The sequence below is a fragment of the Tachyglossus aculeatus genome (genome assembly GCF_015852505.1).
Source record: "Tachyglossus aculeatus isolate mTacAcu1 chromosome 12 unlocalized genomic scaffold, mTacAcu1.pri SUPER_6_unloc_1, whole genome shotgun sequence".
Taxonomy (NCBI): domain Eukaryota; kingdom Metazoa; phylum Chordata; class Mammalia; order Monotremata; family Tachyglossidae; genus Tachyglossus; species Tachyglossus aculeatus.
Genome location: NW_024044828.1, coordinates 2,134,442 through 2,160,233, shown reverse-complemented (window position 1 = coordinate 2,160,233; position 25,792 = coordinate 2,134,442). Strand labels below are relative to the sequence as shown.

The 25,792-nt window shown below is 50.4% G+C and overlaps 1 protein-coding gene across 1 annotated transcript in view; it reads left to right on the top strand.

Annotated features, from left to right (window-relative positions):
* The first annotated feature begins 18,049 nt into the window (after positions 1 to 18,049).
* PIK3CG (phosphatidylinositol-4,5-bisphosphate 3-kinase catalytic subunit gamma) overlaps positions 18,050 to 25,792 on the top strand; it is a 38,168-nt gene continuing 30,425 nt past the window's right edge. Inside the window, 2 exon segments of the mRNA XM_038741338.1 lie at positions 18,050 to 19,678; positions 19,680 to 20,069. Coding sequence (XP_038597266.1) covers positions 18,050 to 19,678; positions 19,680 to 20,069 — 2,019 coding nt within the window.

Here is a 25,792-nt window from a genome sequence, read left to right as displayed (position 1 = left end):
CTTTGAACGTTTTCCGGGAGGAGAGTTCTGTCGATCGAGAGGCTGGCTGGTTGGCCCTGGATCATCATCATCATCATCAATCGTATTTATTGAGCGCTTACTGTGTGCAGAGCACCGTACTAAGTGCTTGGGAAGTCCAAGTTGGCAACATGTAGAGACGGCCCCTACCCAACAGTGGGCTCCCAGTCTAAAAGGGGGGATGGTCCTAGAGGGAACGTGCCTCCTGACCTCGAAGGCCATCGGGCTTGGGAGCGAAGATGAGGAGATGGAAACCTCGCCCTAAAGGTAGGCCCTTGACGGCTGTCGGAAGAGACCGCGTCACCCTCCCGAGCAGCGGGCCCCGAATTCCCGGCTCTTGTCCCGATCCTGGGACCGCCGTCCCGTCGCTCTTGCCTACACCCTGTGGCAGCCTCCCTGCTCCCGCCTCCTTCCCTGGCCCACAGAGCTGAAGTCACAAGCCACAAAACAATCGATCAATCGTATTTATCGAGCGCTTACTGTGTGCAGAGCACTGTACTAAGCGCTTGGGAAGTACAAGTTGGCAACATAGAGAGACGGTCCCTACCCAACAGTGGGCTCGCAGCCTAGCTGCTCCGGCGGCGTCACGGAGCCCCGGAAATGTGGCAGACGGGGAAGGGGGAGAGAAAAGAGAGTGGGGGCGAAGTCACCAGGGGTGCTTCATCGTGGGTGCTTTTCTCCCAAGCTGCTTTCATAATAATAATAATAATATTAAGCGCTTACTATGTGCAAAGCACTGTTCTAAGCGCTAGGAAGGTTACCATCATCATCATCATCATCAATCGTATTTATTGAGCGCTTACTGTGTGCAGAGCACTGTACTAAGCGCTTGGGAAGTACAAGTTGGCAACATCTAGAGACAGTCCCTACCCAGCAGTGGGCTCACAGTCTAAAAGGGTTACCAGGTGATCAGGTTGTCCCTCGTGGGGCTCCCAGTCTTAATCCCCGTTTCCAGATGAGGTAACTGAGGCACAGAGAAGTTAAGTGACTTGCCCAGTGGGCGGGGTCGGGATTTGAACCCATGACCTCTGACTCCAAAGCCCAGGCTCTTTCCTACTGAGCCACGCTGCTTTCATAACCCTCCCGACTTCACGGGACATCCCCCGGAGGGAAGGGGCAGCTGTCAATCAATCAATCAGTCAATCAATCGTATTTATTGAGCGCTTACTGTGTGTAGAGCACTGTACTAAGCGCTTGGGAAGTACAAGTTGGCAGCATAACTTAGCTGATAACATAACTTAACTTAATTTATGTCCCCTTAACAAAGGGGACATAGCTGTCCCCTTTGCCTTTCTCTCTGATAATAATTACAAGAATTATATCTTGACTGTAGGCTCGTTATGGACAGGGAACGTATCTGCTAATTAATAATGGTGGTATTTGTTAAGCGCTTACTATGTGCCAAACACTGTTCTAAGCTCTGATCTGTTGTATTCTCCCAAGCTCTCAGTACGGCATTCGGCATGTAGTAAGCGCTCAATCAATCAGTCGATCAATCAATCATATTATGATCAATCAATCATATTAATACTATGATTATTAATAATTAACAATGGTGATATTTGTTAAGCACTTACTACGTGCCAAGCACTGTTCTAAGCTCTGATCTGTTGTATTCTCCCAAGCTCTCAGTATGGCGTTCTGCACGGAGTAAGTGCTCAATCAATCAGTCAATCAATCAATAATATTATGATCAATCATAATAATATTATTATTAATAATTAATAATGGTGATATTTGTTAAGCACTTACTACGTGCCAAACACTGTTCTAAGCTCTGATCTGTTGTATTCTCCCAAGCTCTCAGTACGCCGTTCTGCACGTAGTAAGTGCTCAATCAATCAGTTGATCAATCAATCATATTATGATCAATCAATCATATTATGATCAATCAATCATATCAGTGATATGATTATTAATAATTAATAATGGTGGTATTTGTCAAGCACTTACTACATGCCAAGCACTGTTCTAAGCTCTGATCTGTTGTATTCTCCCAAGCTCTCAGTATGACGTTCGGCACGTAGTAAGCGCTCAACCAATCAGTCGATCAATCAATCATATTATGATCAATCAATCATATTAATACTATGATTATTAATGATTAATAATGGTGATATTTGTTAAGCACTTACTACGTGCCAAGCACTGTTCTAAGCTCTGATCTGTTGTATTCTCCCACGCTCTCAGTATGGCGTTCTGCACGTAGTAAGTGCTCAATCAATCAGTTGGTCAATCAATCATATTATGATCAATCAATTATATTAATCATATGCTTCTCTGGGCCTCAGTTACCTCATCTGAAACATGGGGATTGAGATCGTGGGCTCCACGTGGGGCAGGGCCTGTGACCAACTTGATTTGCTTGTATAATGATGATGATAATAATAATAATAATAATGATATTAATAATAATAATGATGATGGTATTTGTTAAGTGCTTACTATATGCGAAGCACTGTTCCAAGCACTGGGAGGATACAAGGTGATCAGGTTGTCCCGCGTGGGGCTCACAGTCTTAATCCCCATTTTACAGGTGAGGTAACTGAGGCACAGAGAAGTTGTGGCGTATTTATTCATTCATTCATTCGATTGTATTCATTGAGCGCTTACTGTGCGCAGAGCACTGTACTAAGCTCTTGGGAAGTACAAGTTGGCAACATATAGAGACGGTCCCTACCCAACATTCATTCATTCATTCATTCAATCGTATTTATTGAGCACTTACTGTGTGCAGAGCACTGTACTAAGCGCTTGGGAAGTACAAGTTGGCAACATATAGAGACGGTCCCTACCCAACATTCACTCATTCATTCATCCAATCGTATTTACTGAGCGCTTACTCTGTGCAGAGAACTGTACTAAGCGCTTGGGAAGTACAAGTTGGCAACATATAGAGACGGTCCCTACCCAACATTCATTCATTCATTCATTCAATTGTATTTATTGAGCACTTACTGTGTGCAGAGCACTGTACTAAGCGCTTGGGAAGTACAAGTTGGCAACATATAGAGACGGTCCCTACCCAACATTCACTCATTCATTCATCCAATCGTATTTACTGAGCGCTTACTCTGTGCAGAGAACTGTACTAAGCGCTTGGGAAGTACAAGTTGGCAACATATAGAGACGGTCCCTACCCAACATTCATTCATTCATTCATTCAATTGTATTTATTGAGCACTTACTGTGTGCAGAGCACTGTACTAAGCGCTTGGGAAGTACAAGTTGGCAACATATAGAGACGGTCCCTACCCAACATTCACTCATTCATTCATCCAATCGTATTTATTGAGCGCTTACTCTGTGCAGAGAACTGTACTAAGCGCTTGGGAAGTACAAGTTGGCAACATATAGAGACGGTCCCTACCCAACAGCGGGCTCACAGTCTAGAAGGGGGAGACGGAGAACAAAACAAAACATATTAACAAAATAAAAGTAATAGAATGAATATGTACAAGTAAAATAAATAGAGTAATAAGTATGTACAAACATATATACATGTATACAGGTGCTGTGGGGAGGGGAAGGAGGTAAGGCGGGGGGGATGGGAGGGGGAGGAGGGGGAGAGGAAGGAGGGGGCTCAGTCTGGGAAAGCCTCCCGGCGTTTAGTACAGTGCCTCGGCACATAGTAAGCGCTCAACAAATACCATCAGTACTAAAGGGAAGCTGAGGCCTGGGAACCTGGAAAAAGCCCAGAACCCCTTGGCTCCAGAATCCCAGACTCCGGCTACCAGGACCACGTGACTAGGGAGGAAACGGGTTCCAAAAAATGACTTGCTGGGAACACGAAACCCAACGTGGTGACTCAAACGGAGCCAACCGATTTCCCAAGTCCTCCTAGAAAAGTCACAGGGTATTCCGTCTTAACACCGGTGATTTCTCTTCATCTTTCTGGGAATGCCCAGTAATGTGAAATCGAAAGAATTTCCGTGGGCCGTGTCCCTGGGTATTTAGCTAGAAAAATCCCTGGGGCCCGAATCAGGGGAAGGCTGGGGGTCGGGAGGGGGGCTGTGTAACGGGAAAAGAACAGGAAGAGAGCCGTGGAGAGCCGGCCGAGTTTGCTATTGCATCGCTTTCCCACTGCCTTCGGACATGCCCATGTCTCCCCCTTCCTAAAAACCCCTCCCTGGACCCCACAGCCCCCTCCAGTTATCGCCCCATCTCCCTCCTACCCTTCCTCTCCAAACTCCTTCAGCGAGCCGTCTACACCCTCTGTCTCAAATTCCCCTCCACCAATTCTCTCCCGGACCCCCTCCAGTCTGGCTTCCGTCCTCTCCGCTCCACTGAAACCGCCCGCTCAAAGGTCACCAACGATCTCCTTCTTGCCAAATCCAACGGCTCCTACTCCGTCCTAATCCTCCTCGACCCCTCGGCTGCCTTTGACACCGTGGACCACCCCCTTCTCCTCAACACGTTATCCGACCTTGGCTTCGCTGACTCTGTCCTCTCCTGGTTCTCCTCTTGTCTCTCCGGCCGTTCATTCTCAGTCTCCTTCGTGGGTTCCTCCTCTGCCTCCCACTCCCTAACTATGGGGGTCCCTCAAGGTTCAGTTCTCGGTCCCCTCCTCTTCTCCATCTACGCTTATTCCCTCGGAGGACTCATTTGCTCCCACGACTTTAACTACAATCTCTATGCGGATGATACCCAAATCTGCAACTCCTCCCCCGATCTCCTCCTGCCTTCAGGACATCTCTACTTCGATGTCCTCCCGTCGCCCCAAACTGAGCGTGTCTGAGACAGCGCTCCAAATTTGCAACTCCCAAGTGCTTAGTACAGTGCTGTGCACATAGTAAGCACTCAATAAATACCTTAGATTGATTACGGTGATGCTCAACTCTTCCAGGTGATTCACAGGGATACGGCAATTCCTCACTATAATAACTCTCCCTTTAGCTCTCTTTCTTGGACAGAGCTACTGAATTTTAATGGCTGTATTGCTTTCAGGACTCATTCACTTCGAGATAATACTTTAAAGATAAATGCTTTTTCCTCAGTTCACTAGACATGTGTTGAGAACACGTGTTGATAGCTACTAATCCTATTGCTCTCCACTGAGCGCTTAGTAAGTGCTCAGTGAAACTATTGATAGAATGACTGACTGATCCTAATGCTCTGGACCCCTTCAAAGAATTCCAGGAGATTTGCGAGGCATGATTTCCCTCCAGAGAAACCATGGGTTTTTATTGTTTTTTTAAAATGGTATTTCTTAAGCCTTTATAATAATAATGATAATGATGATGGCATGTGTTAAGCGATTACTATGTGCTGAGCACTGGGGGGCAACACGGTAATCACATTGTCCCACATGGGGCTCACAGTCTTAATCCTCATTTTACAGATGAGGTAACTGAGGCACAGCGAAGTTAAAGTGACTTGCCCAAAGTCACACAGCTGACAAGTGGCAGAGCCGGGATTAGAACCCACGACCTCTGACTCCCAAGCCTGAGCTCTTTCCACTGAGCCACACTGCTTCCGATCTCTCAAACACCGTTCTAAGTGCTGGGGTACGTACAGATCAGTCCGGTTGGATTTCTTTTCCCACATGTCCTTTTCCCACATGGGGCTTACAGTCTAAGTAGGAGGTAGAAAAGGTATCGAATGTCTATTTCGCGGTAGCAGAAGCAGAGGCACAGAGAAGCAAAGTGACTCGCTCAATGTCACACAGGAGGCTAGTGGCAGAGCCGGGATTAGAATGCCGATCCTTACGACTCCCAAGCCTGGGCTCTTTTTCCTGATGAGACTGGTAAAATACTGTAAAACTCTCCAGGTGGAATGAGCGGTAAAGAGGTAAAAGAAGAGATTTTGCTGCAAACTTTAGGTGTGACAGGACATTAAGGGTTCTCTTTATTCCTCCAACTTGCTTCCCTGCCTCCCCTCGTGTTTGGATTCAGCTGTTGGGATCCCTCAGGAATCCCGATCCACTCAGAGGCTCAGGAAATGAGGACATTTTAAGGGACGCACAACTGTTGTTGAAAAATCCGTTTCAAGTCCTAGAGACCTATTCTCCATCCACGGAGGCCGAACTGCGAGGGCTGAGGAAGGAGGGAATAAAGGAAGACAGGGAGACGAGCCCCCGAGCCCAATGGAAACCATGTTCTGAAATCAATTGGGATGAACGCTTCCATTCCCACTCCAGACCATATGGACTTACGGCTGCGGCGGCAGCAAGTGGCTTCCACTACTGATTTTAGCAGCCTAACTGACATTTGAGGAATAAAGACAGACAGTTGAGACGGAACCGAGTGAAATATGAATACAGATACTCATCATCATCATCATCAATCGTATTTATTGAGCGCTTACTATGTGCAGAGCACTGTACTAAGCGCTTGGGAAGTACAAATTGGCAACATATGGAGACAGTCCCTACCCAACAGTGGGCTCACAGTCTAAAAGATACTCGGAGAATATGAGTGCTGAACTTCCACTCTCCAGCCCTGGATGCTCTCCTGATAGCTGTTGAATTCATTCATTCATTTATTGAGCGTTTACTGTGTGCAGAGCACTGTACTAAGCGCTTGGGAAGTACAAGTTGGCAACATCTAGAGACGGTCCCTACCCAACAGTGGGCTTACAGTCTCAAAGACTCACTGGTTGATTGACCGAGCCGGGCCTTGCTTTCTCAGGAAATCATTTTCTGACACCCTGCAGCGAAAATATCTTCTCAGAAGGCTATTTCAATCCGAACGACCGCTTCAATCCTTTCAATCTTTTTATGATTGTGGTATCTGTTAAGCGTTTACTATGTGCCAGGCATTACACTAAGCTCTGGGATACGTAATAATATTAATAATAATGACGGCATTTGTTAAGCGCTTACTGTGTGCAAAGCACTGTTCTAAGCGCTGGGGGGGGGATACAAGGTGATCAGGTACAAGATAATCAGGCCCCCATGTCGCTCACAGTCTAAGTAGGAGGGATAACAGGCGTTGAATCCCCATTTTGCAGGTGGGGAAACTGAGGCCCGGAGAAATTAATTGATTTGACGGCGGTCACACAGCAGACAAATGGTGGAGACAGGATTAGGTCCTCTGACTCCCAAGCCCATGGTTTTTCCACTAGGTCACTACTATTACTATTATTGTTATTATTAGTAATAATATAAATGCATATTATAAATATATAATTACATTATATATTATATTCTAGTATTAAGTGCTATGTGCAAAACACTGTTCTAAGCGCTGGCCATAATAAGTGTACATAGTAAGTACACACTAAGTAGAGCTTAGTACAGTGATTTGTACACAGTAAATGCTCAATAAATACGATTGAATGAATACTCCAAATACTTAGTACGGTGCTTTGCGCAGAGTAAGGGCTCGATAAATATGATTGATGATTGATTGATCATCCAGAGACAACCGGGGGTGCTGACTTCAGCTCCTGGGGTTTCTAGTTTACTTTATTAATAATAATAATAATAATGGCATTTATTAAGTGCTTACTATGTGCCAAGCACTGTTCTAAGCGCTGGGGAGGTTACAAAGTGGTCAGGTTGTCCCACAGCGGGCTCACAGTCTTAATCCCCATTTTACAGATGAGGTAACTGAGGCACAGAGAAGTGAAGTGACTTGCCCAAAGTCACCCAGCTGACAATTGGCAGGGCCGGGATTTGAACCCCTGACCTCTGACTCCAAAGCTCGTGCTCTTTCCACTGAGCCACGCTGCTTCGCACTTGACGTGTGCTGAGCTCTGTACTAAGCGCTTGGTAAAGTACACTATAATCGAGTGGGTAGACAAGTTGCCTGCCTGCAGTGAGCTTATAAACTGGAGGATGAGCTTTTATTATTATTATTATGGTATTTTTTAATAATAATAATAATAATAATAATGGCATTTATTAAGTGTTTACTATGTGTAAGGCACTGTTCTAAGCGCTGTGCTTACTGTGTGCCAAGCTTTCAGTCCTATAAGTTCAGTAGAGTACAGGCCGCTCTCCTACTTTGACACTCCTGCATCCTGAAAACTACACGGCAATTGTACCTTGGAAATTATTTTCTCAAAGGAGCAGTGTTATGCATGGGGGTTTGGTGGCAGAGTTAAGGTTGGAACCTTATTTTTATCAAAATGACCCAGAATTAAATAATCAGTGTGAAAAACGGTGTGGTTCTAGTGGATAGACTGTGGATAGTGGATAGTCAGTCTTCTAGATTGTGGGCCCGCTATTGTGGAGGGACCATCTCTATATGTTGCCAATTTGTACTTCCCAAGCGCTTAGTACAGTGCTCTGCACACAGTAAGCGCTCAATAAATACGATTGAATGAATGGAGGAATGAATAGAGGAGGGCCCTGGGAGTCGGAAGGATCTGGGTTCTAATCTGGGCTCCGCCACTTGTCTGCTGTGTGGCCTTGGAAAGTCATTTTACTTCTCTGAGCCTCACTTCCCTCATCTGTAAAATGGGGCAGGGACTGTGTCCACCCTGATTAGTTTGGATCTATCCCAGCCCTTAGTACAGTGCTTGGCACAAGGTAAGCATTTAATACCGTTAAAAATTTTAAAAAAGACCCACTGAAGGTCTTGCTATGCATTTGCTGCTGGACGCTGTGGGCGGTAAGCCGCTTGTGGGCAGGGAATGTGGCCCTCACTCCCCTCCTTCCTCCTTTCCCCTCTGTTCCTTCCACCTGGAAAGAGATCCAGTCCCGGGACCACCTTAAAATAAATAAATAATGGCATTTGTTAAGCGCTTACTACGTGCACAGCACTGTTCTAAGCGCTGGATACAAGGTGATCAAGTTGTCCCACATGGGGCTCAGCGTCTTCATCCCCATTTTACAGATGAGGTAACTGAGGCTCTCAGGGGCTCTCCGAAGAAAGGTCTACGAGAAGTGGCATGGCTTAGTGGAAAGAGCACGTGCCTGAGAGCCAGAGGACCTGAGTTCCCATCCCAGCTCTGCCACTTGCCCGCTGTGTGACGTCGGGCAAGTCGCTTAACTTCTCAATCAATCAGTCAATCAATCGATCGCATTTATTGAGCGCTTACTGTGTGCAGAGCACTGTACTGAGCGCTTGGGAAGTCCAAGTTGGCAACGTATAGAGACAGTCCCTACCCAACAGCGGGCTCACAGTCTAAAAGGGGAAGACAGAGAACAAAACCAAACATACTAACAAAATAAAATTAATAGAATAGATATGTACAAGGACAATAAATAAATAGAGTAATAAATATGTACATACATATATACAGGAACTTCCGCGTCCCTCAGTCTCCTCATCTGTCAAATGGGGTTTAAATCCCACTCCCTCCTAACTCGACTGTGAGTCGCATGCAAGACTCATGTTCAACCTGCTAGCTTTGTATCTACCCCAGCGTTTAGAACGGTGCTTGACCCATAGCGTGCCAACAAGTATAATAATAAGGATGATAACGTTGTTGTTAGTCAAAACGAATCAGGACAGGGCAAAGCAGATAAAACTGGAGATGAGATAACCAAGTAGCCGGCTGGAGAGGCGGCCTGAGAGTCGGAGGTAATGGGTTCTAATCCCGGCTCCTCCACTTAATAATAATGATAATAATAATAATAATAATGATAGCGTTTGTTAAGCGCTTACTCTGTGCAAAGCACTGTTCTAAGCGCTTAGATCAGATTGTCCCACGTGGGGCTCCCAGTCTTCCTCCCCATTTTACAGATGAGGTTAACCGAGGCCCAGAGAAGTGAAGTGACTTGCCCAAAGTCACACAGCTGACAATTGGCAGAGCTGGGATTTGAACCCATCACCTCCGACTCCAAGCCCGGGCTCTTTCCATTGAGCCACGCTGCTTCTCGCTTGTCTGCTGTGAGACCCTGGGCTAGTCCCTTCACTTCCCTGTGCCTCAGTCACCTCACCTGTAAAATGGGGATTGAGACTGTGAGCCCCACATGGGACAGGGACCGTTTCCAACCCGATTTGCTTGTATCTAGCCCAGCGCTTAATACAATGACCGGCACATAGTAAGCGCTTAGCAAATTATTAATTTTATTTTATTTTATTAATAATTTTAGCAATTATTAATATTATTACGGAAGCACATTTAACTTGACAGGCCTAGGGTGTCTCAATGCCCTAATGGAAAATCCACGCCAACCTGTCCGTGTTGGATATGGTTGTGACGGTGGCTTCTGCCCATCCTGTGCAGGCAGCTTCTGGACTTCGCCCCGGAGACGGCGAACTGAGGCAGAACCGGGCAGCACCCCAGGCCACGGACCTTGGGCAAGTCACTTCACTTCTCTGTGCCTCAGTTACCTCATCTGTAAAATGGGGGTTGAGACTGCGAACCCCGTGTGGGACGGGGACTGCGTCCGACCCAATTTGCTCGTGTCCACCCCAGCGCTTTTAGTACAGTGCATGCGGCACGTTGTACGCGCTTAAAAAATACCGCAATAATCATAATTATTACAGTCAGCGCCCTCGCAGCAGGAGCTCCAGAGGCCTAGCAGGTACAGGGGCAATGTCCAGGGTGGGCGAGGAGGGAGTTGTCAATCATGCCCAGAGTGCGTGAGGAGAGACGGTGACCGGTCAATGCCCAGGGCGGGTGAGACAGGAGTGGTCAGTCATTGTCCGGAGGCAGGGGTGAGGAAGAAGCTTCATGGCTCAGGCCTGTAACCCCCTGGCCCCCAGACACCTGGAACCAGTGTCTCTTTTCCCCCTTCCACTACTGTGGAGGGAAAGAGGAAAACGTCCCCGGCCCTAAACCCCGGACTACTGGAAGCGCTGAACCCATTGTTGGTGTAGCTATGGGTGTGCCCTGAACTCTGAGCCTGAGGTAATCTGAAATTCTGCTCCTCCAGCCACAGCCCCCCCACTGATTTTGTTTCTCTTATAAGTATGCGCGCATCCCTCAGGCAGGACTTGCAGGATCTGAGGTGCCTTGTGGTCCGGACCTCAGGCAGGACTTCCGGAATCTGGGATGGCTTGTATCCCTCAGGGAGAGCTTCCCTGGACTCTACCCCAGCTTCACCACATTCCTGGTTTCAACTTTGTTAATGCAAATTCGGTGGAGACTCCCAACCCCTCCCTCCACTGGCTCTGTGGCCCAGTAAGTCCACCATGCCTTCTTGTCTATCCATCCCTCTTCCCCGGGAAATCGGTAGGCTCTGCCCTGCCTCTCCCGGCCTCTCCCGGCTCCACGGGGAGGCCGCAGGGCTCGGAAACCACCCTTCCCCTCATAGCCGCTCCTGCTTCCGCCCCTGAGCCTCTCCTCCACTTCAGACGCCCTCGGCACGATCTTTCCCCTTTTCCTCGAATGGATGCCCGCGGATATTATTTTAGTCTCCCATTTCATTTCCTGAAGCAATAGCTGGAGGTCCCAGGGAGGCCTGGCGAGCCCCAGGAGGTGGAATCCCCCCACAAAGACCAAATCTCTGCAGGAAACAAGACGGGAGTCAGGGAGGGGTGGGGAAGCAGTCAGAGAGATGGGGAGAGCGGGAATCAGAGACAGGATGTCCCATATGGACGAGGAATCAGCTCTGGATCGATCGTGCCCCTTTCCTTCCTCAGGTTGATTGATTGATGGATGGACACAGGCCGGTGCCCAGGTCGGCTTCAAACTTCTATTTTTTATGGCATTTGTAAAGCTCTTACTATGTGCTAAGAGCAGGGGTAGATACAAGGTAATCGGGTTGGATGGAGGCAGGAGGGTAGCGAGCGAGGTACAGTTCAAAGGTTCGCTTGGAAAGAACTAAAAGAGGAAGTGGGGAATTGTAGGTGAAGCCAGCAGGCAGGCGACGAGAGGCCAGATGGCGGAGAGTCTGGAGGCCAGTGTGAGGCGTTTCTGTTTGAGGTGGCAACACAAAGGAAGCGGGTGGAAAGTTTCGAGGCGAGACGTCGCCTGAATGACGCTTCGGAAAGATCGTCCAGTCGATCGATTGATCGATGTTCCCCACAAGGAACCGTCAGGATTTGGAAGTAGACCGAGTACAAGCATTGAGCGATAGCCAAGCGTTGAAGATGACAGGGAGGTTGTGAGATGGGGAGGGTGGTAGTGTTGTCTACCGAGCTGGGGAGGTCAGAAGGCGAAGTGGGTTTAGGGAGGAAGATGAGGAGCTCTGTTACAGTCCTGTTGAGTTTGAGGTGCCGGCGGATCGTCCAAGTAGAGATGTCCTGGAAATGCGGAATCGCAGGACGGAAGAGAGGTCAGGGAAAAGGGAGCCAGATTTGGGAGGTCATCCGCTGAATGAGCTCTCTCGGGGAGCGAGAAGTGTAGCCCCTCCAGAACAGAGTCTCAGGGTACCCCCAGTGAGAGGCTGAGATGCAAAATGGAGTCAGCAGACGTGGAGAAGAAGGGAGGAGCAGTCAGAGAGGCAGGAGGAGAACTTGGAGTGTACCCTGCCAGCAAAGCCAAGCTCTGATAGTTTCTGGAGTGGGGGAGAATGATAATAATAATAGTTTATGGCATTTGTGAAGCACTTACTATGTGCCAAGCACCGTTTGAAGCACTGGGGTGGATACAAGCCAATCGGTTGGACGCAGTCCCTGTCCTATATGGGGCTCACAGTCTTAGTCCCCATTTTACAGATGAGGGAACTGAGGCACAGAGCAGTGAAGTGACTTGCCAGAGGTCACACAGCAGACAAGTGGCGGAGCTGAGATTAGAACCCAGGTCCTTCTGATTCCCAGACCTGGGCTCTATCCACTAAGCCTTTCCGCTTCATGGAGTCCACCCCAGCAGATAGATGGAGGACAATCAGGATGGACTTTCCTGATGGACAGTCCAGATGGACAGTCTTTTAGACTGTGAGCCCACTGTTGGGTGGGGACTGTCTCTATATGTTGCCAATTTGTACTTCCCAAGCGCTTAGTACAGTGCTCGGCACATAGTGAGCGCTCAATAAATACGATTGATGATGATGACTACAGCTCTGTGGATGTGGCGATCAGAAGGGGCACCAGTGACCTTGGAGAGAGCGGAATTGGTTGTGAGAAGGGGTGGAAAGTCAGGCTGGAGAGGGTCCAGAAGAGAGTCGGGGGAGAGGAAAATAAGGCAGCCTTGCATCAAGAATATGCATCTGACATATGCCAGGATGGGAATGAAGTCAGGGAGACGGGGCCTGGGGAATCAAAAAAGGGCTTTTTAAAAATGGGGAAGCCTTGAGCGTGTTTGAAAGCAGAGGGGCTGGTGCCGCTGGAGAGGGAGAAGTTGAAGATGGCAGTGAGGAGGGGAAGAGAGAAACAGCAAATAATTTTGAGGTGGGGGGGGATTCGGGTCAGAGGAACAGGCAGAGGAAGTGAATCCCCTAGACCGTAAACTCGTTGTGGGCAGGGAATGTGTCTATGAACTCTGTTGTATTGTACGTCCCCAAGCGCTTGGTGCAATTCTTTGCACACCATAAGCACTCAAAAGGTACCACTGATGATGAGGAAGTGGATGTGTAGAGCAAGCAGAGGTCTCCTCTTGGGAGACAGTTGGGAAGCAGGAGAAAGAAAAGGAAGCAATGTGGCCTAGTGGCTAGAGCCCATGTCTGGGAGTCAGAAGGACCTGGGTTCTAGTCCCGGCTCTGCCACTTGTCTGCTGTGTGACCTTGGGCAAGTCACTTCCCTGCTCTGTGCCTCAGTTACCTCATCCATAAAATGGGGATTAAGACTGTGAGCCCCACCTGGGACATGGACTGTGTCCAACCTGATCACCTTGCATCTTGCACTTCCCAAGCATTTAGTACAGTGCTCTGCACAAAGTAAGCTCTCAATAAATACGACTGATTGATTGATTGATTGATTGATCTACCCCAGTCCTTAGAACAGTGCCTGACTCAAAGTCCGTGCTTCAAAAAATACCATAAAAAAATAAGGAAGCAGCCATGGAGGGTTGAGTTGGGGAAGTACGTGTCAGACGGCTTCGACTTTACCAATAAAGTCGTTGGCGAGGTCATTAGGAGTGAGGGAGGTCAGAGAGGTTTGAAGGTTTGGAAAAGTTGGTGGTGGTTGTGGTGTGAGAACAGTGAGGGAGGAATAACAGTGCCGTCTAGCAGGAAAAGAAGGCTGCATTAAAGCCCGAGGAGGTGAGTTTGTAGTGGAAGACATCGCACCGGAGCCCGAATTTCTGCCAGCGGCCAGCCCTGTTCAGCAGTGCGGGCCCAGAAATGGAGCTGGAGGGGATTACATCTCCGGACTCCAGTGTTTGAGCAGTGTTTCATTCCAGGGGGGCTGGCTCTCTCTTCCTTCTGCGTCTGTAATGTATTTTAATGCCTGTCTGTCCTCCCTCGTGGGCAGCAAACGTGTCTACCCAACTCCCAGACTAAGCCCCCCTTTTCCCAGGCTGAGCCCCCCTTTTCCTCAGCTCCCCCCGACCGCTCCCCAATAATAATAATAATGATGGCACTTAAGCGCTTACCATGTGCCGAGCACTGTTCTAAGAACTGAGCGCTGTTCTAAGCGCTGAACACGCTCCATTTGCTCTCCCCCCCACCCCACAGCACTTGTGTGTATATGTACATATCTATAATTCTATTTATTTATATTAATGCCTGTTTTACTTGTTCAGATATATATATATCTAATGCTGTTTTTATTGATGCTATTGATGCCTGTTTACTTGTTTTGATGTCTGCCTCCTCCCTTCTAGACTGTGAGCCCGTTGTGGGCAGGGATTGTCTCTCTTTGCTGCTGAATTGTACTTTCCAAGCACTTAGTACAGCACACAGTAAGCACTCCGTAAATATGACTGAAGAAATGCATGAGCCCGCTGTTGGGTAGGGACTGTCTCTATATGTTGCCAACTTGTACTTCCCAAGCGCTTAGTACAGTGCTCTGCACACAGTAAGCACTCAATAAATACGATTGATGATGATGATGATGAACTCCGTTATACCGTACTCTCCCAGGCACTTAAGACAGTGCTCTTTCATACTGTTGTATGTCATGTGTGTTATGTTGTTGTATCGTACTCTTCCAAGCGCTTAGTACAGTGCTCTGCACACAGTAAGCCCTCAATAAGTATGACAGACTGACTGATTCAGTGAGCACTCAATAGGTACGATTGGTTGATTGCTAAGACGGGACCCCCCCGAGTTTCTGCTGCTGGCTGCGGTAGAGGAGGAGGAGCTCTTGAATTGAGTCACAGGGCTCGCCCTGGTTAGCCGTCACATGGCATAGTGGCTAGAGCACGGGCCTGGAATTTAGAAGGTCATGGGTTCTAATCCCGCTCCACCACTTGTCTGCTGTGTGACCTTGGGCGCTTCGCCTCTCTGCACCTCAGTTATCTCATCTATGGAATGGGGGCTAAGACCGTGAGCCCCACGCGGGACAGGGACTGTGTCCAACTCGATTTGCTTGTATCCATCCTAGCGTTTAGTAGCGTGCCTCAGTGGAAAGAGCACGGGCTTCGGAGTCAGAGGTCACGGGTTCAAATCCCGGCTCCGCCACTTGCCAGCTGTGTGGCTTTGGGCAAGTCGCTTAACTTCTCTGGGCCTCAGTTGGTAAAATGGGGATTAAGACTGTGAGCCCCACGTGGGACAACCTGATCACCTTGTATCCCCCCAGTGCTTAGAACGGTGCTTTGCACAAAGTAAGTGCTTAATAAATGCCATTATTATTATTATTATTGTAGTAAGTGCTTAACAAACACCGCAATTATTATTAGTCTTCTTCCCAAAAAGACTGGGACCGAGACAGAGGTGGGACACGGGGGCCGAGACGAAGCCGGCGGATCCCGGGCTGGCGTCACCCTGGCCTGCTGCTTTGGGTTTTCCAGAAAGGGAGCCGGACAAAGCGGGACATTCGCCCCTCCAGGGACTCGGGGGCCGGAGGGGCGAATCGGGATGTGCTTCCCTTTTGACCCTGGGGTCGGAGTTCGGAGCCTAGGGAAGATTTCCATCCCAACAGTCGGCATTCGAGCTCTGCTCTACTAGCTCTATGCAAAGTACAAGCCACATGCCCACATCTCTTTTTAGACTGTGAGCCCACTGTTGGGTAGGGACTGTCTCTATGTGTTGCCAATTTGTACTTCCCAAGCGCTTAGTCCAGTGCTCTGCACATAGTAAGCGCTCAATAAATACGATTGATGATGATGATCTCTGTTGCTGCTGCTGCCGTTTCAGGAAGTGCACTTCAGACACGTTGAAAAGAAGTAATCGTATGTATAATCAACTTGGTTAAAGCTTCCTTCCTGGTAGCTGCAACACTTCCTCCGCATCTGGCTGAGAAGGGAGCCTGAGAAAAGCGGAACAGCGGAGACCCAGCGCGACCGGTGAGGGCTGACTGCTCCTTGGCTAAAAGGATCCACTTTCCCAACTCGGCAGATGCCGCCCCGGCGCCCCGGCTTGGGATTTTCCAGCGGGTAGACGAGGCGCCCTTCCTGCTCTGGGTGAGTCTGGGTTTGGATCCTGGCCCTCTGCCCCTCTGCCCTTCCGATCGCTCCCCGGGGTGTTTTCGGACAGAGCCGCGGTCGCTGAGGAAACCGGCCGACGGCGGATCTCGGGGGCAAAGATTGCAGGTGGGGGGACGGGGCGGGGTACGGCGCTCAGAAACCCAACTCTGGCCCCGAAACGCTTCTCGCTATCGGCCTCACACTAGCCCCCTCAAGACTGAGCTCTCTGTGGGAAGGAGACGTGTCTGTCGACTCTCTCCTATCGTACTGTACTCTCCCAAGTGCTTCGTACAGTGCATTCATTCATTGTCGTATTTATTGAGCGCTTACTGTGTGCAGAGCACTGTACTAAGCGCTTGGGAAGTCCAAGTTGGCACCATAGAGAGACGGTCCCTACCCAACAACGGGCTCCCAGTCTAGAAGGGGGGAGACGGACAACGAAACAAAACACGCGGACAGGTGTCAAGTCGTCGGAACAAATAGAATTAAAGCCGAACGCACACACAGTAAGCGCTCAATGAACACCTTTCATTATGATGATGATAATAATAATAATGATGGTGTTTGTTATGATGATGACGGAAAGCTGGTCCTCCCCCGTTTTCAGTCAAGAAGAGATGTGGCTGGTGGCTGTCGGCAGCTCGGCTTCACTTATGTAGGAGTTGCTCTCTGTGTGTTGCCGACTTGTACTTCCCAAGCGCTTAGTACGGTGCTCTGCACACAGTAAGCGCTCAATAAATACGATTGATCGATTGACTCCTGGAAGTCTGGCTTTTTATCGTCTCCCTGGAATACGGAGGGCTCGGTCACGATTGCCTGAAACCCGCCTATGCGTCTCCGGGGTCTTTTCAGATACGCTTTGAAAAAAACCATCTTTCTTTCCCTCCCGTGAGCCGGAAGGAGCTTCGGTCAAGGTTTGAAATCAAATCAGAAGCTGATGGAAAGTTATTATCATTATTTTTTTAATGGCATTAGTTAAGTACTTGCTATGTGCCAGATACTGTGCTAAAGCCCTGGGGTAGATACAAGATAATCAGTTGGAACACAGTCCCTGATGATTTTAAGGCTACTTGATAAACGCTCACTCTGTGCAAAGCGCTGTTCTAAATTCATTCATTCATTCAATCGTATTTATTGAGCATTTACTGAGCGCTCGGGAAGTACAAGTTGGCAACATATAGAGACGGTCCCTACCCAACAACGGGCTCACAGTCTAGTCTAAATGCTGGGGTGGCTGCCAGCTAAGCAGGTTGGACACGGTCCCCGCTCCGCATCACGCTCACAGTCTTCATCCCCGTTTTACAGAGGAGGGAACTGAGGCCCAGAGAGGTGCCAGGTTCGCACAGCAGGTAAGTGGCGGAGCTGGGATTAGGCTCTGCCGCTTCTCTGCCGCGTGACCTCGGGCAGAGGGGGTGAGTCGACAAAATCCCGATTTCCCTCCCTTACCGGAGAGCCTCCACGGGGGCGGGAGGAGCGGGCTGGTGTCCGTCCTATCTTACCACACGCTGATCGGATGAGGGGAAGGAGAGGGAAGTCCTCGGCGAGAAACACACCTAGTGAAGAGATGTATGTCCTTCCCAGGTTTCGAGAGGCCTCTCCGTGCTCCCGGCCCAGGGAAGAGCCGCCGGGAGACGGGGTCCGGTCCGGCTCCGACCCAAGGGCCTCGGAGGCGACCGGCTTCCGAGGGGGAAATGTGCTCCCGGGGCCCACCCCCGGGGCCCGTCTGCGCCCGCCGCCCCCGGGCATGGATCCCGAGGCCCCGGAGCCGCCCGTCCTTCTGAGAGAGGCGGCCAAGAGGAGGCGGCGGAGGATGAAGGCGCACGGCGCCCCGGGCCCCCCGGTTCCCCCGGCTCCCTCGGAGCTGATCCCCATCGAGTTCACCCTGCCCGCCCGGCGGCGGGACTGCCCCGAGACCCCCGAGACGGTGACCTTGGACGTACCGGGGAACGGCAGCGTGGAGCAGATGAAGGCCCGGCTGTGGGCCCACGCGGCCGAGCTCGGCCGTCTCGGCGCCTTCTTCCAGCGCAGCCGCCCGGACCAGTTCCTGCTGCTCTACCAGAAGAGGGGCCAGTGGTACGAAGTGTACGACCGGCACCAGGCCGTCCAGACCCTGGACTGCGTGCTCCACTGGAAGGCGGCGGGCCTGCCCGTGGGCCGCATCCGGGTGGCGCCCAGGGCGCAGCCGTCGCCGGACGCGCTGGACTTCCAGCGCCGGCTGACCGAGCTGATGGGCTACGACGTGACGGACGTGAGCAACGTGCACGACGACGAGCTGGAGTCCACCCGCCGCCGGCTGCTGGCCCCGCGGGCGGCCGAGGTGGCGGGCCGGGACCCCGGGCTCTACGCCATGCACCCCTGGGTCACGTCCAAGCCGCTGCCCGACTACCTGCGGGGCAAGGTGGCCAACGGCCACATCCTGCTGGTCATCCACCGGGGCACCACCAGCCAGACGGTCAAGGTGTCCGTGGACGAGACCCCCGGGGCCGTCCTGCGGGGCTTCTTCACCCGGATGGCCAAGAAGAAGTCGCTGATGGGCATCCCCGAGGGCCTGGGCGAGCGGGACTTCGTGCTGCGGGTCTGCGGGCGGGACGAGTACCTGGTGGGCGAGACGCCCGTCAAGAACTTCCAGTGGGTCCGGCAGTGCCTGAAGAACGGCGACGACATCCACCTGGTCTTGGAGGCGCCGCCGGACCCGGCCCTGGACCGGGTGCGGGAGGAGGACTGGCCGCTCGTGGACGACGGCCCCGGAGCCACGGGCTACCACGACCAGCTGACGGTGGCGGGCAAGAGCCCCGAGCGGGTGCTCACCGTGTCCCTGTGGGACTGCGACCGGCGCTTCCGGGTCAAGATCCGGGGCTTCGACGGGCCGGCCGCCGCCGCCCCCCGGGGCCCCGACCCCACCGTCTTCGTGGAGGCCAAGGTCCAGCACGGGCAGCAGCTGCTGAGCCAGAGCCGGACGGCCGGCAAGCCCTGGGCCGAGGAGGTGCTGTGGAATCAGTGGCTCGAGTTCGGCATCCGGATCAAGGATCTGCCCCGGGGCGCCCTGCTCAACCTGCAGATCTACTGCGGCCGGGCCCAGGGCGGGCCGCCCCCCGCGCCCGGCCCCCCCGGCTCCGACCCCCGGGCCCGGCCCCAGCTGCTCTACTACGTCAACCTGCTGCTGGTGGACCACCGCTCCCTCCTGCGCCGCGGGGGCTTCGTCCTGCACATGTGGAAGGCCTCCGGGAAGGAGGACGGCCGCGGCAGCGTCAACGCCGACAAGCTCACCTTGGCCACCAACCCCGACAAGGAGAACTCCGTGGCCATCTCCGTCCTGCTGGACGACTACTGCCACCCCGTCGCCCTGCCCAAGCACCGGCCCGCCGCCGCCCCCCCCGGACGGGGCCGGGGCCGGGGGCCGGGCCGAGATGCCCAACCAGCTCCGCAAGCAGCTGGAGGAGATCGTCGCCACCGACCCCCTCCACCCGCTCAGCGCCGAGGACAAGGAGCTGCTCTGGCACTTCCGACACGAGAGCCTGAAGCACCCGGAGGCCTACCCCAAGCTCTTCGGGGCCGTCGACTGGGGCCGGCAGGAGACCGTGGCCGTGGCCTACCAGCTGCTCGCCCGCCGCGAGGTCTGGGACCGCAGCGCCCTGGACGTCGGCCTGACCCTGCAGCTCCTGGACTGCAACTTCTCCGACGAGAACGTGCGCGCCATGGCCGTGCGGAAGCTGGAGGGCCTGGAGGATGACGACGTCCTGCACTTCCTGCTGCAGCTGGTGCAGGTGAGGCGTGCTCGGGGACAGAGGAGGGGAGGGGAGGACAGGGAGGGAAAACGGCCCCTGAGTGCTCGGGGCGCTGGGAGCCGAGACGGGAGTTCCCGGCCAGGCCGCTCTAAGGTAACAGAGAAGAGATTCGAGTTCCAGGAGGGGGATGAAACCGACCATCCCCAAACTAGCATCCATCAATCAATCGATCGGTTGCATTTGTTGAGCGTTTAAGGTGTGCAGAGCACTGTACTAAGCGCTTGGGAAGTACAAGTTTGCCACATATAGAGACATCCCTTACCCAACAGCGGGCTCACAGTCTAGAATGAGACAGATGAGGGAACTGAGGCCCAGAGAAGTGAAGGGACTTAATAATAATAATAATAATTTGGCAGTCACCTTCCCTGCCCGTGACAACAACTCTGTGGCTGACGGCACATCCTCGCTCCGAGACCCGACCACCTAAAAGCGTGTCTGATGGGAAAACCGGAAACATCAGGAGTCGCTGAGAGCGGGAGGTTATTGGAAAGATGAGACGGATGAAAAGCAGAAAAAAGAAATCCATGAATTTAGTTATCAGAAGACAGAAATCCAGTTAGTCATTCACATATTGGACCCGCTGCCCCCGCCCCCCGACACACACACAGAGGAGGGCCAGTCAAGTATTCATTCATTCATTCATTCATTCAATCGCATTCGTTGAGCGCTTACTGTGTGCAGAGCACTGTACTAAGCGCTTGGGAAGTACAAGTTGGCACTATATAGAGACAGTCCCTATCCAACAATGGGCTCACAGTCTAGAAGGGGGAGACAGACAACAAAACAAAACATGTGGACAGGTGTCAGGTCATCAAAATAAATAGAAATAAAGCTAGATGCACATCATTAACAAAATAGAATAGTAAATATGTACAAGTCAAATAGAGTAATAAATCTGTACAAACATATATATACAGGTGCTGTGGGGAGGGGAAGGAGGTAGGGCGGGGGGGATGAGGAGGAGGAGAGGAAAAAATCTGAGGAACAGGAAGGAGAATAGGGACAGAATGGTCAGAGTTGGACATGGGAGAGGAATTTAGTTCCCAGGGGCCGGAGGACGCGGGCGCATGTTGGCCCAAACATGGAAGGAATTGGGGTTCAAGAGGTGACACCTGACAGCGATGTGGGACAGGGGCTCTCTCCTGCCTCATTAAGTTGCCTCCTCCCCATTAGTTAGTTCGGTGCTTGGCACATTGTAAGCACTTGATATGTACTTAACAAATGCCGTTACTAACATAACTTGTACTTCCCAAGCGCTTAGTACAGTGCTCTGCACACAGTAAGCGCTCAATAAAGACGATTGATTGATTGATTATTGTTATTATTGTTAGGTGGAGGAGGAGCAGTAGGAAGGAAAGGAAGGAAGGAAGGAAGGAAATACATATTTATTACTGTATTTATTTATTTATTTATTTATTTATTTTACTTGTACATTTCTATCCTATTTATTTTATTTTGTTGGTATGTTTGGTTCTGTTCTCTGTCTCCCCCTTTTAGACTGTGAGCCCACTGTTGGGTAGGGACTGCCTCTATGTGTTGCCAATTTGTACTTCCCAAGCGCTTAGTACAGTGCTCTGCACATAGTAAGCGCTCAATAAATACGATTGATTGATTGATTGATTGAAAGGAGGAGGAGAAAGGAAGTAGGATGATGTGAGAGTCACTGGCATTGAGCAGGAAAGTAGGCGGATTAGAAATTAATTTATACTGGGCTGCTCCCTTATCCGCTCAGCCTCAACCCAACGGCCTTCATCTGACCGGTGACCCCAGTGAGGTCAGAGCTCCCACCCATTAACTTTCCAGCCATTGTTTAGCCAACCAATCAATCCATCAATGCTATTTATTGAGCGCTTACTAAGTGCAGAGCGCGAGGCTAAGCGTTCGGGAGAGTACAATACAACAGAGCTGGTAGACCCACTCCTTGCCCTCAAGGAGGTTACAGTCTAGCCCAACCCTTCACCAAGTTCACTCTTCACACTTCACTCTTCACGAGAAGCAGCGTGGCTTCGTGGAAAGAATGCAGGCTTGGGAGGGACATGGGTTCTAATCCCAGTTCCGCTACTTGTCTCCTGCGTGAACTTGGGCAAGCCACTTAACTTCTCTGTGCCTCAGTTACCTCATCTGTAAACTGAGGATTTAGGCTGTGAACCCTACGTGGGACAACCTGACTATCCTGTATTTACCCCAGTGCTTAGAAAAGTCCTTGGAACATAGTAAGCGCTTAACAAATACCATTATTATTATTATTATTCTTCAACTGTGAGGTTGGGACTTCCTTTCTGGCAACCTCCAGTCAGTCCCCTCATCCGCTCCTCACCCCCGAGTAGCCATGGGCAAGTCCAGAGCACATGGGGTGTCTTTTCCCACTCCCTTCTCTGTCGCCCTGATCTGCTCCCTCTATTAATAATAATAATAATAATAATGATGGCATTTGTTAAGCGCTTACTATGTGCAAAGCACCGTTCTAAGCACTGGGGAGGATACAATCAATCAATCAATCGTATTTATTGAGCACTTGCTGTGTGCAGAGCACTGTACTAAACGCTTGGGAAGTACAAGTTGGCAACATATAGAGACAGTCCCTACCCGACAGTGGGCTCACAGTCTAAGGTGATCAGGTTGTCCCACCTGGGGCTCACAGTCTTAATCCCCATTTTACAGAGGAGGTAACTGAGGCCCAGAGAAGTGAAGTGACTTGCCCAAAGTCACACAGCTGACAATTGGCGGAGCCGGGATTTGAACCCATGACCACTGACTCCAAAGCCCGTGCTCTTTTCAATGAGCCACGCTGCTTCTCTGCTATTCATGCTCACCACCCCAGCTCCACAATCAATCAATCAATCAATCGTATTTATTGAGCGCTTACTATGTGCAGAGCACTGTACTAAGCGCTTGGGAAGCACAAATTGGCAACACATAGAGACAGTCCCTACCCAACAGTGGGCTCACAGTCTAAAAGACTCCACAGTACTTGCGTACTTTTATTTATTTATATTAATTTATTTTATTTATTTATATTAATGTCCATCTTACACTCTTCTGACTGTAAGCTCACTGTGAGCGGGGAATGTGTCTGTTATATCGTACTTTCCCAAGTTCTTAATGCAGTGCTCTGCACACAGTTAGAGCTCAATAAATACGACTGACTGACTGAGTTAAGGTTCACTGTCCGAAGAACTGGCTTTGTGGATTTCATTAGAGGAAGGGTTTTCCAAACCCTGAGAAGCTGCATGGCCTGAGAGGCAGAAGGACCTGGGTTCTAATGCCGGCTCTGCCACTTGTCTGCTGTTGGACCTTGGGTAAGTCACTTTACTTCTCTATGCCTCAGTCACCTCTCTGTCAAGGATTAAGACTGCGAATCCCAATCAATCAATCGATCGTATTTATTGAGCGCTTACTGTGTGCAGAGCACTGTACTAAGCGCTTGGGAAGTACAAGTCGGCCACACATAGAGACAGTCCCTACCCAACAGCGGGCTCACAGTCTAGAAGGGGGAGACAGAGAACAAAACCAAGCATACTAACAACAAAAAAAAAATAGAATAGATATGTACACGTAAGATAAATAAATAGATTAATAAATATGTACAAACATATATACAGGTCCCATGTGGACTGTATCCAGCTTGATTATCTGGTATCTATATCCCAGCACTTAGAGCAGTGCCTGACACATGGCAAGCGCTTAACAAATACCATTTGAGAGGGAAAAAAAAAGAACAGATAGTGTGTTCAACCTGATTACCTTGTATCTACCCCAGTGCTTAACAACTATCACACACACACACAAACACACACAAAAACATACCCACAGCAGCATCATTTCCATTAGGGAACTTGACAAACACTGCAATGACTAGCCCATCTCCATATTGGCCGGGTAAGGTGGGCAGGGAATGAGAATGCTTGAACCGCCCTGCCTGGTTATGCCACTGTAAATGTTTTTCAATCATCTGTGTAACTGAAACCTCGGCTAGTGAGTCACTGGCTTCTGAATAGCCACTGTGGAAAGAGCTGCCTGGGCTAGCAATGGCCCCAGAAACTAGCCCTAATAATAATCCTTGGGGTATCTGTTAAGTGCTGAGCACTGGCAAAGATACAATAAACTCTAATCAGACACCAGTCCTTGTCCCACCCCCGGTTTAGGGTCTTGGGTGGCGGGAGAACAGGTATTATATCCCCATTTTGCAGATGAAGAGACAGAGGCACGGTGTCGCACAGCTGGCAAGTGGCAATAATGATAATTATAATGGTATTTGTTATGCGCTTCTATGTGCCAAGCACCATTCTGAGCGCTGGAGTGATGCGAGCAAATTGGGCTGGACACAGTCCCTGTCCCAAGTGGGGCTCCCAGTCTGAATCCCCATTTTACAGATGAGGGAACCGAGGCCCAGAGAAGTGAAGTGACTCTCCCGAGGTCACACAGCGGACAAGTGGAGGAGCTGGGATTAGAACCCAGGTCGCCCGTCTCTCAGAACCGTGCTCCTTCCACCAGGCCCCTGCTGCGTCTTGATGGACCGTGAGCCCGTTTTCTAGACTGTGAGCCCGTTGTTGGGTAGGGACCGTCTCTATATGTTGCCAACTTGTACTTCCCAAGGGCTTAGTACAGTGCTTTGCACACAGTAAGCGCTCAATAAATGCGATTGAATGAATGAATGATAGCGGGGATGAAGGGATGGGGAGTGGGAATTAGGCTAAGACTTTGGGTGCCCGGGGAGAGGGAGCCATTTCGAGGACTCTGTGCTTAGCAGGATACAGGCAACGCGAAACCGTAGGAAACTCACCAAGAGAAGACTGTCAGAACGATAATAAAAAAGTCTGTTTTTGGTTTTCTGTAAAAACGTATTGGTTACCAGCCTGCAGAGAGTTTCTGCCCCGCGCAGGGCACATTCCCCATGCCTCCTAACCGGGGGCAGAGCTCCTATTTAAGGAGTGTTTACTATGTGCAGAGCATTGTACTAATCACTTGGGAGAGTACAGTACAACAGAACTGGTAGACACAGTCCCTGCCCACAGCAAACTTACAGTCTAGAGGGTGAGACAGATGTTAATATGAATAAATTACAGATACGTACGTAAGCACCGTGGGGTTGAGGGAGGGGTGAAAATGGGAGCAAATCCAAGTGCGAGGATCAATCAATCAATCAATCAATCGTATTTATTGAGTGCTTACTATGTGCAGAGCACTGTACTAAGCGCTTGGGAAGTACAAATTGGCAACATATAGAGACAGTCCCTACCCAACAGTGGGCTCACAGTCTAAAAGGGGGAGACAGAGAACAGAACCAAACATACCAACAGAATAAAATAAATAGGATTGAAAGGTACAAGTAAAATAAATAAATAAATAGAGTAATAAATATGTACAACCATATATACACATATACAGGTGCTGTGGGGAAGGGAAGGAGGTAAGATGACTCAGACGGGAGTGAGAAAAGAGGAAATGAGGGCTTAGTCAGGGGAGGCCTCTTGGAGGAGATGAAAGAACTATTTATTCGAAATGAGGACTTAGGGAAGGCCTCTTGGAGGAAATGAAAGAGCTAATTATTCGTAATGTCTGATCCCAGTGCCAGGCCAGAAGGGCAATGGAGTCCCTTGTGCCAGTGGCCGCCCAACAAGCGGGCCCGGCCCGCGGGGCCCAGCAGGGCATCAGCGTGGCTTCAGCCCAGGCCCCTAGAGCCCGGGCTAGGGAGAGGACCC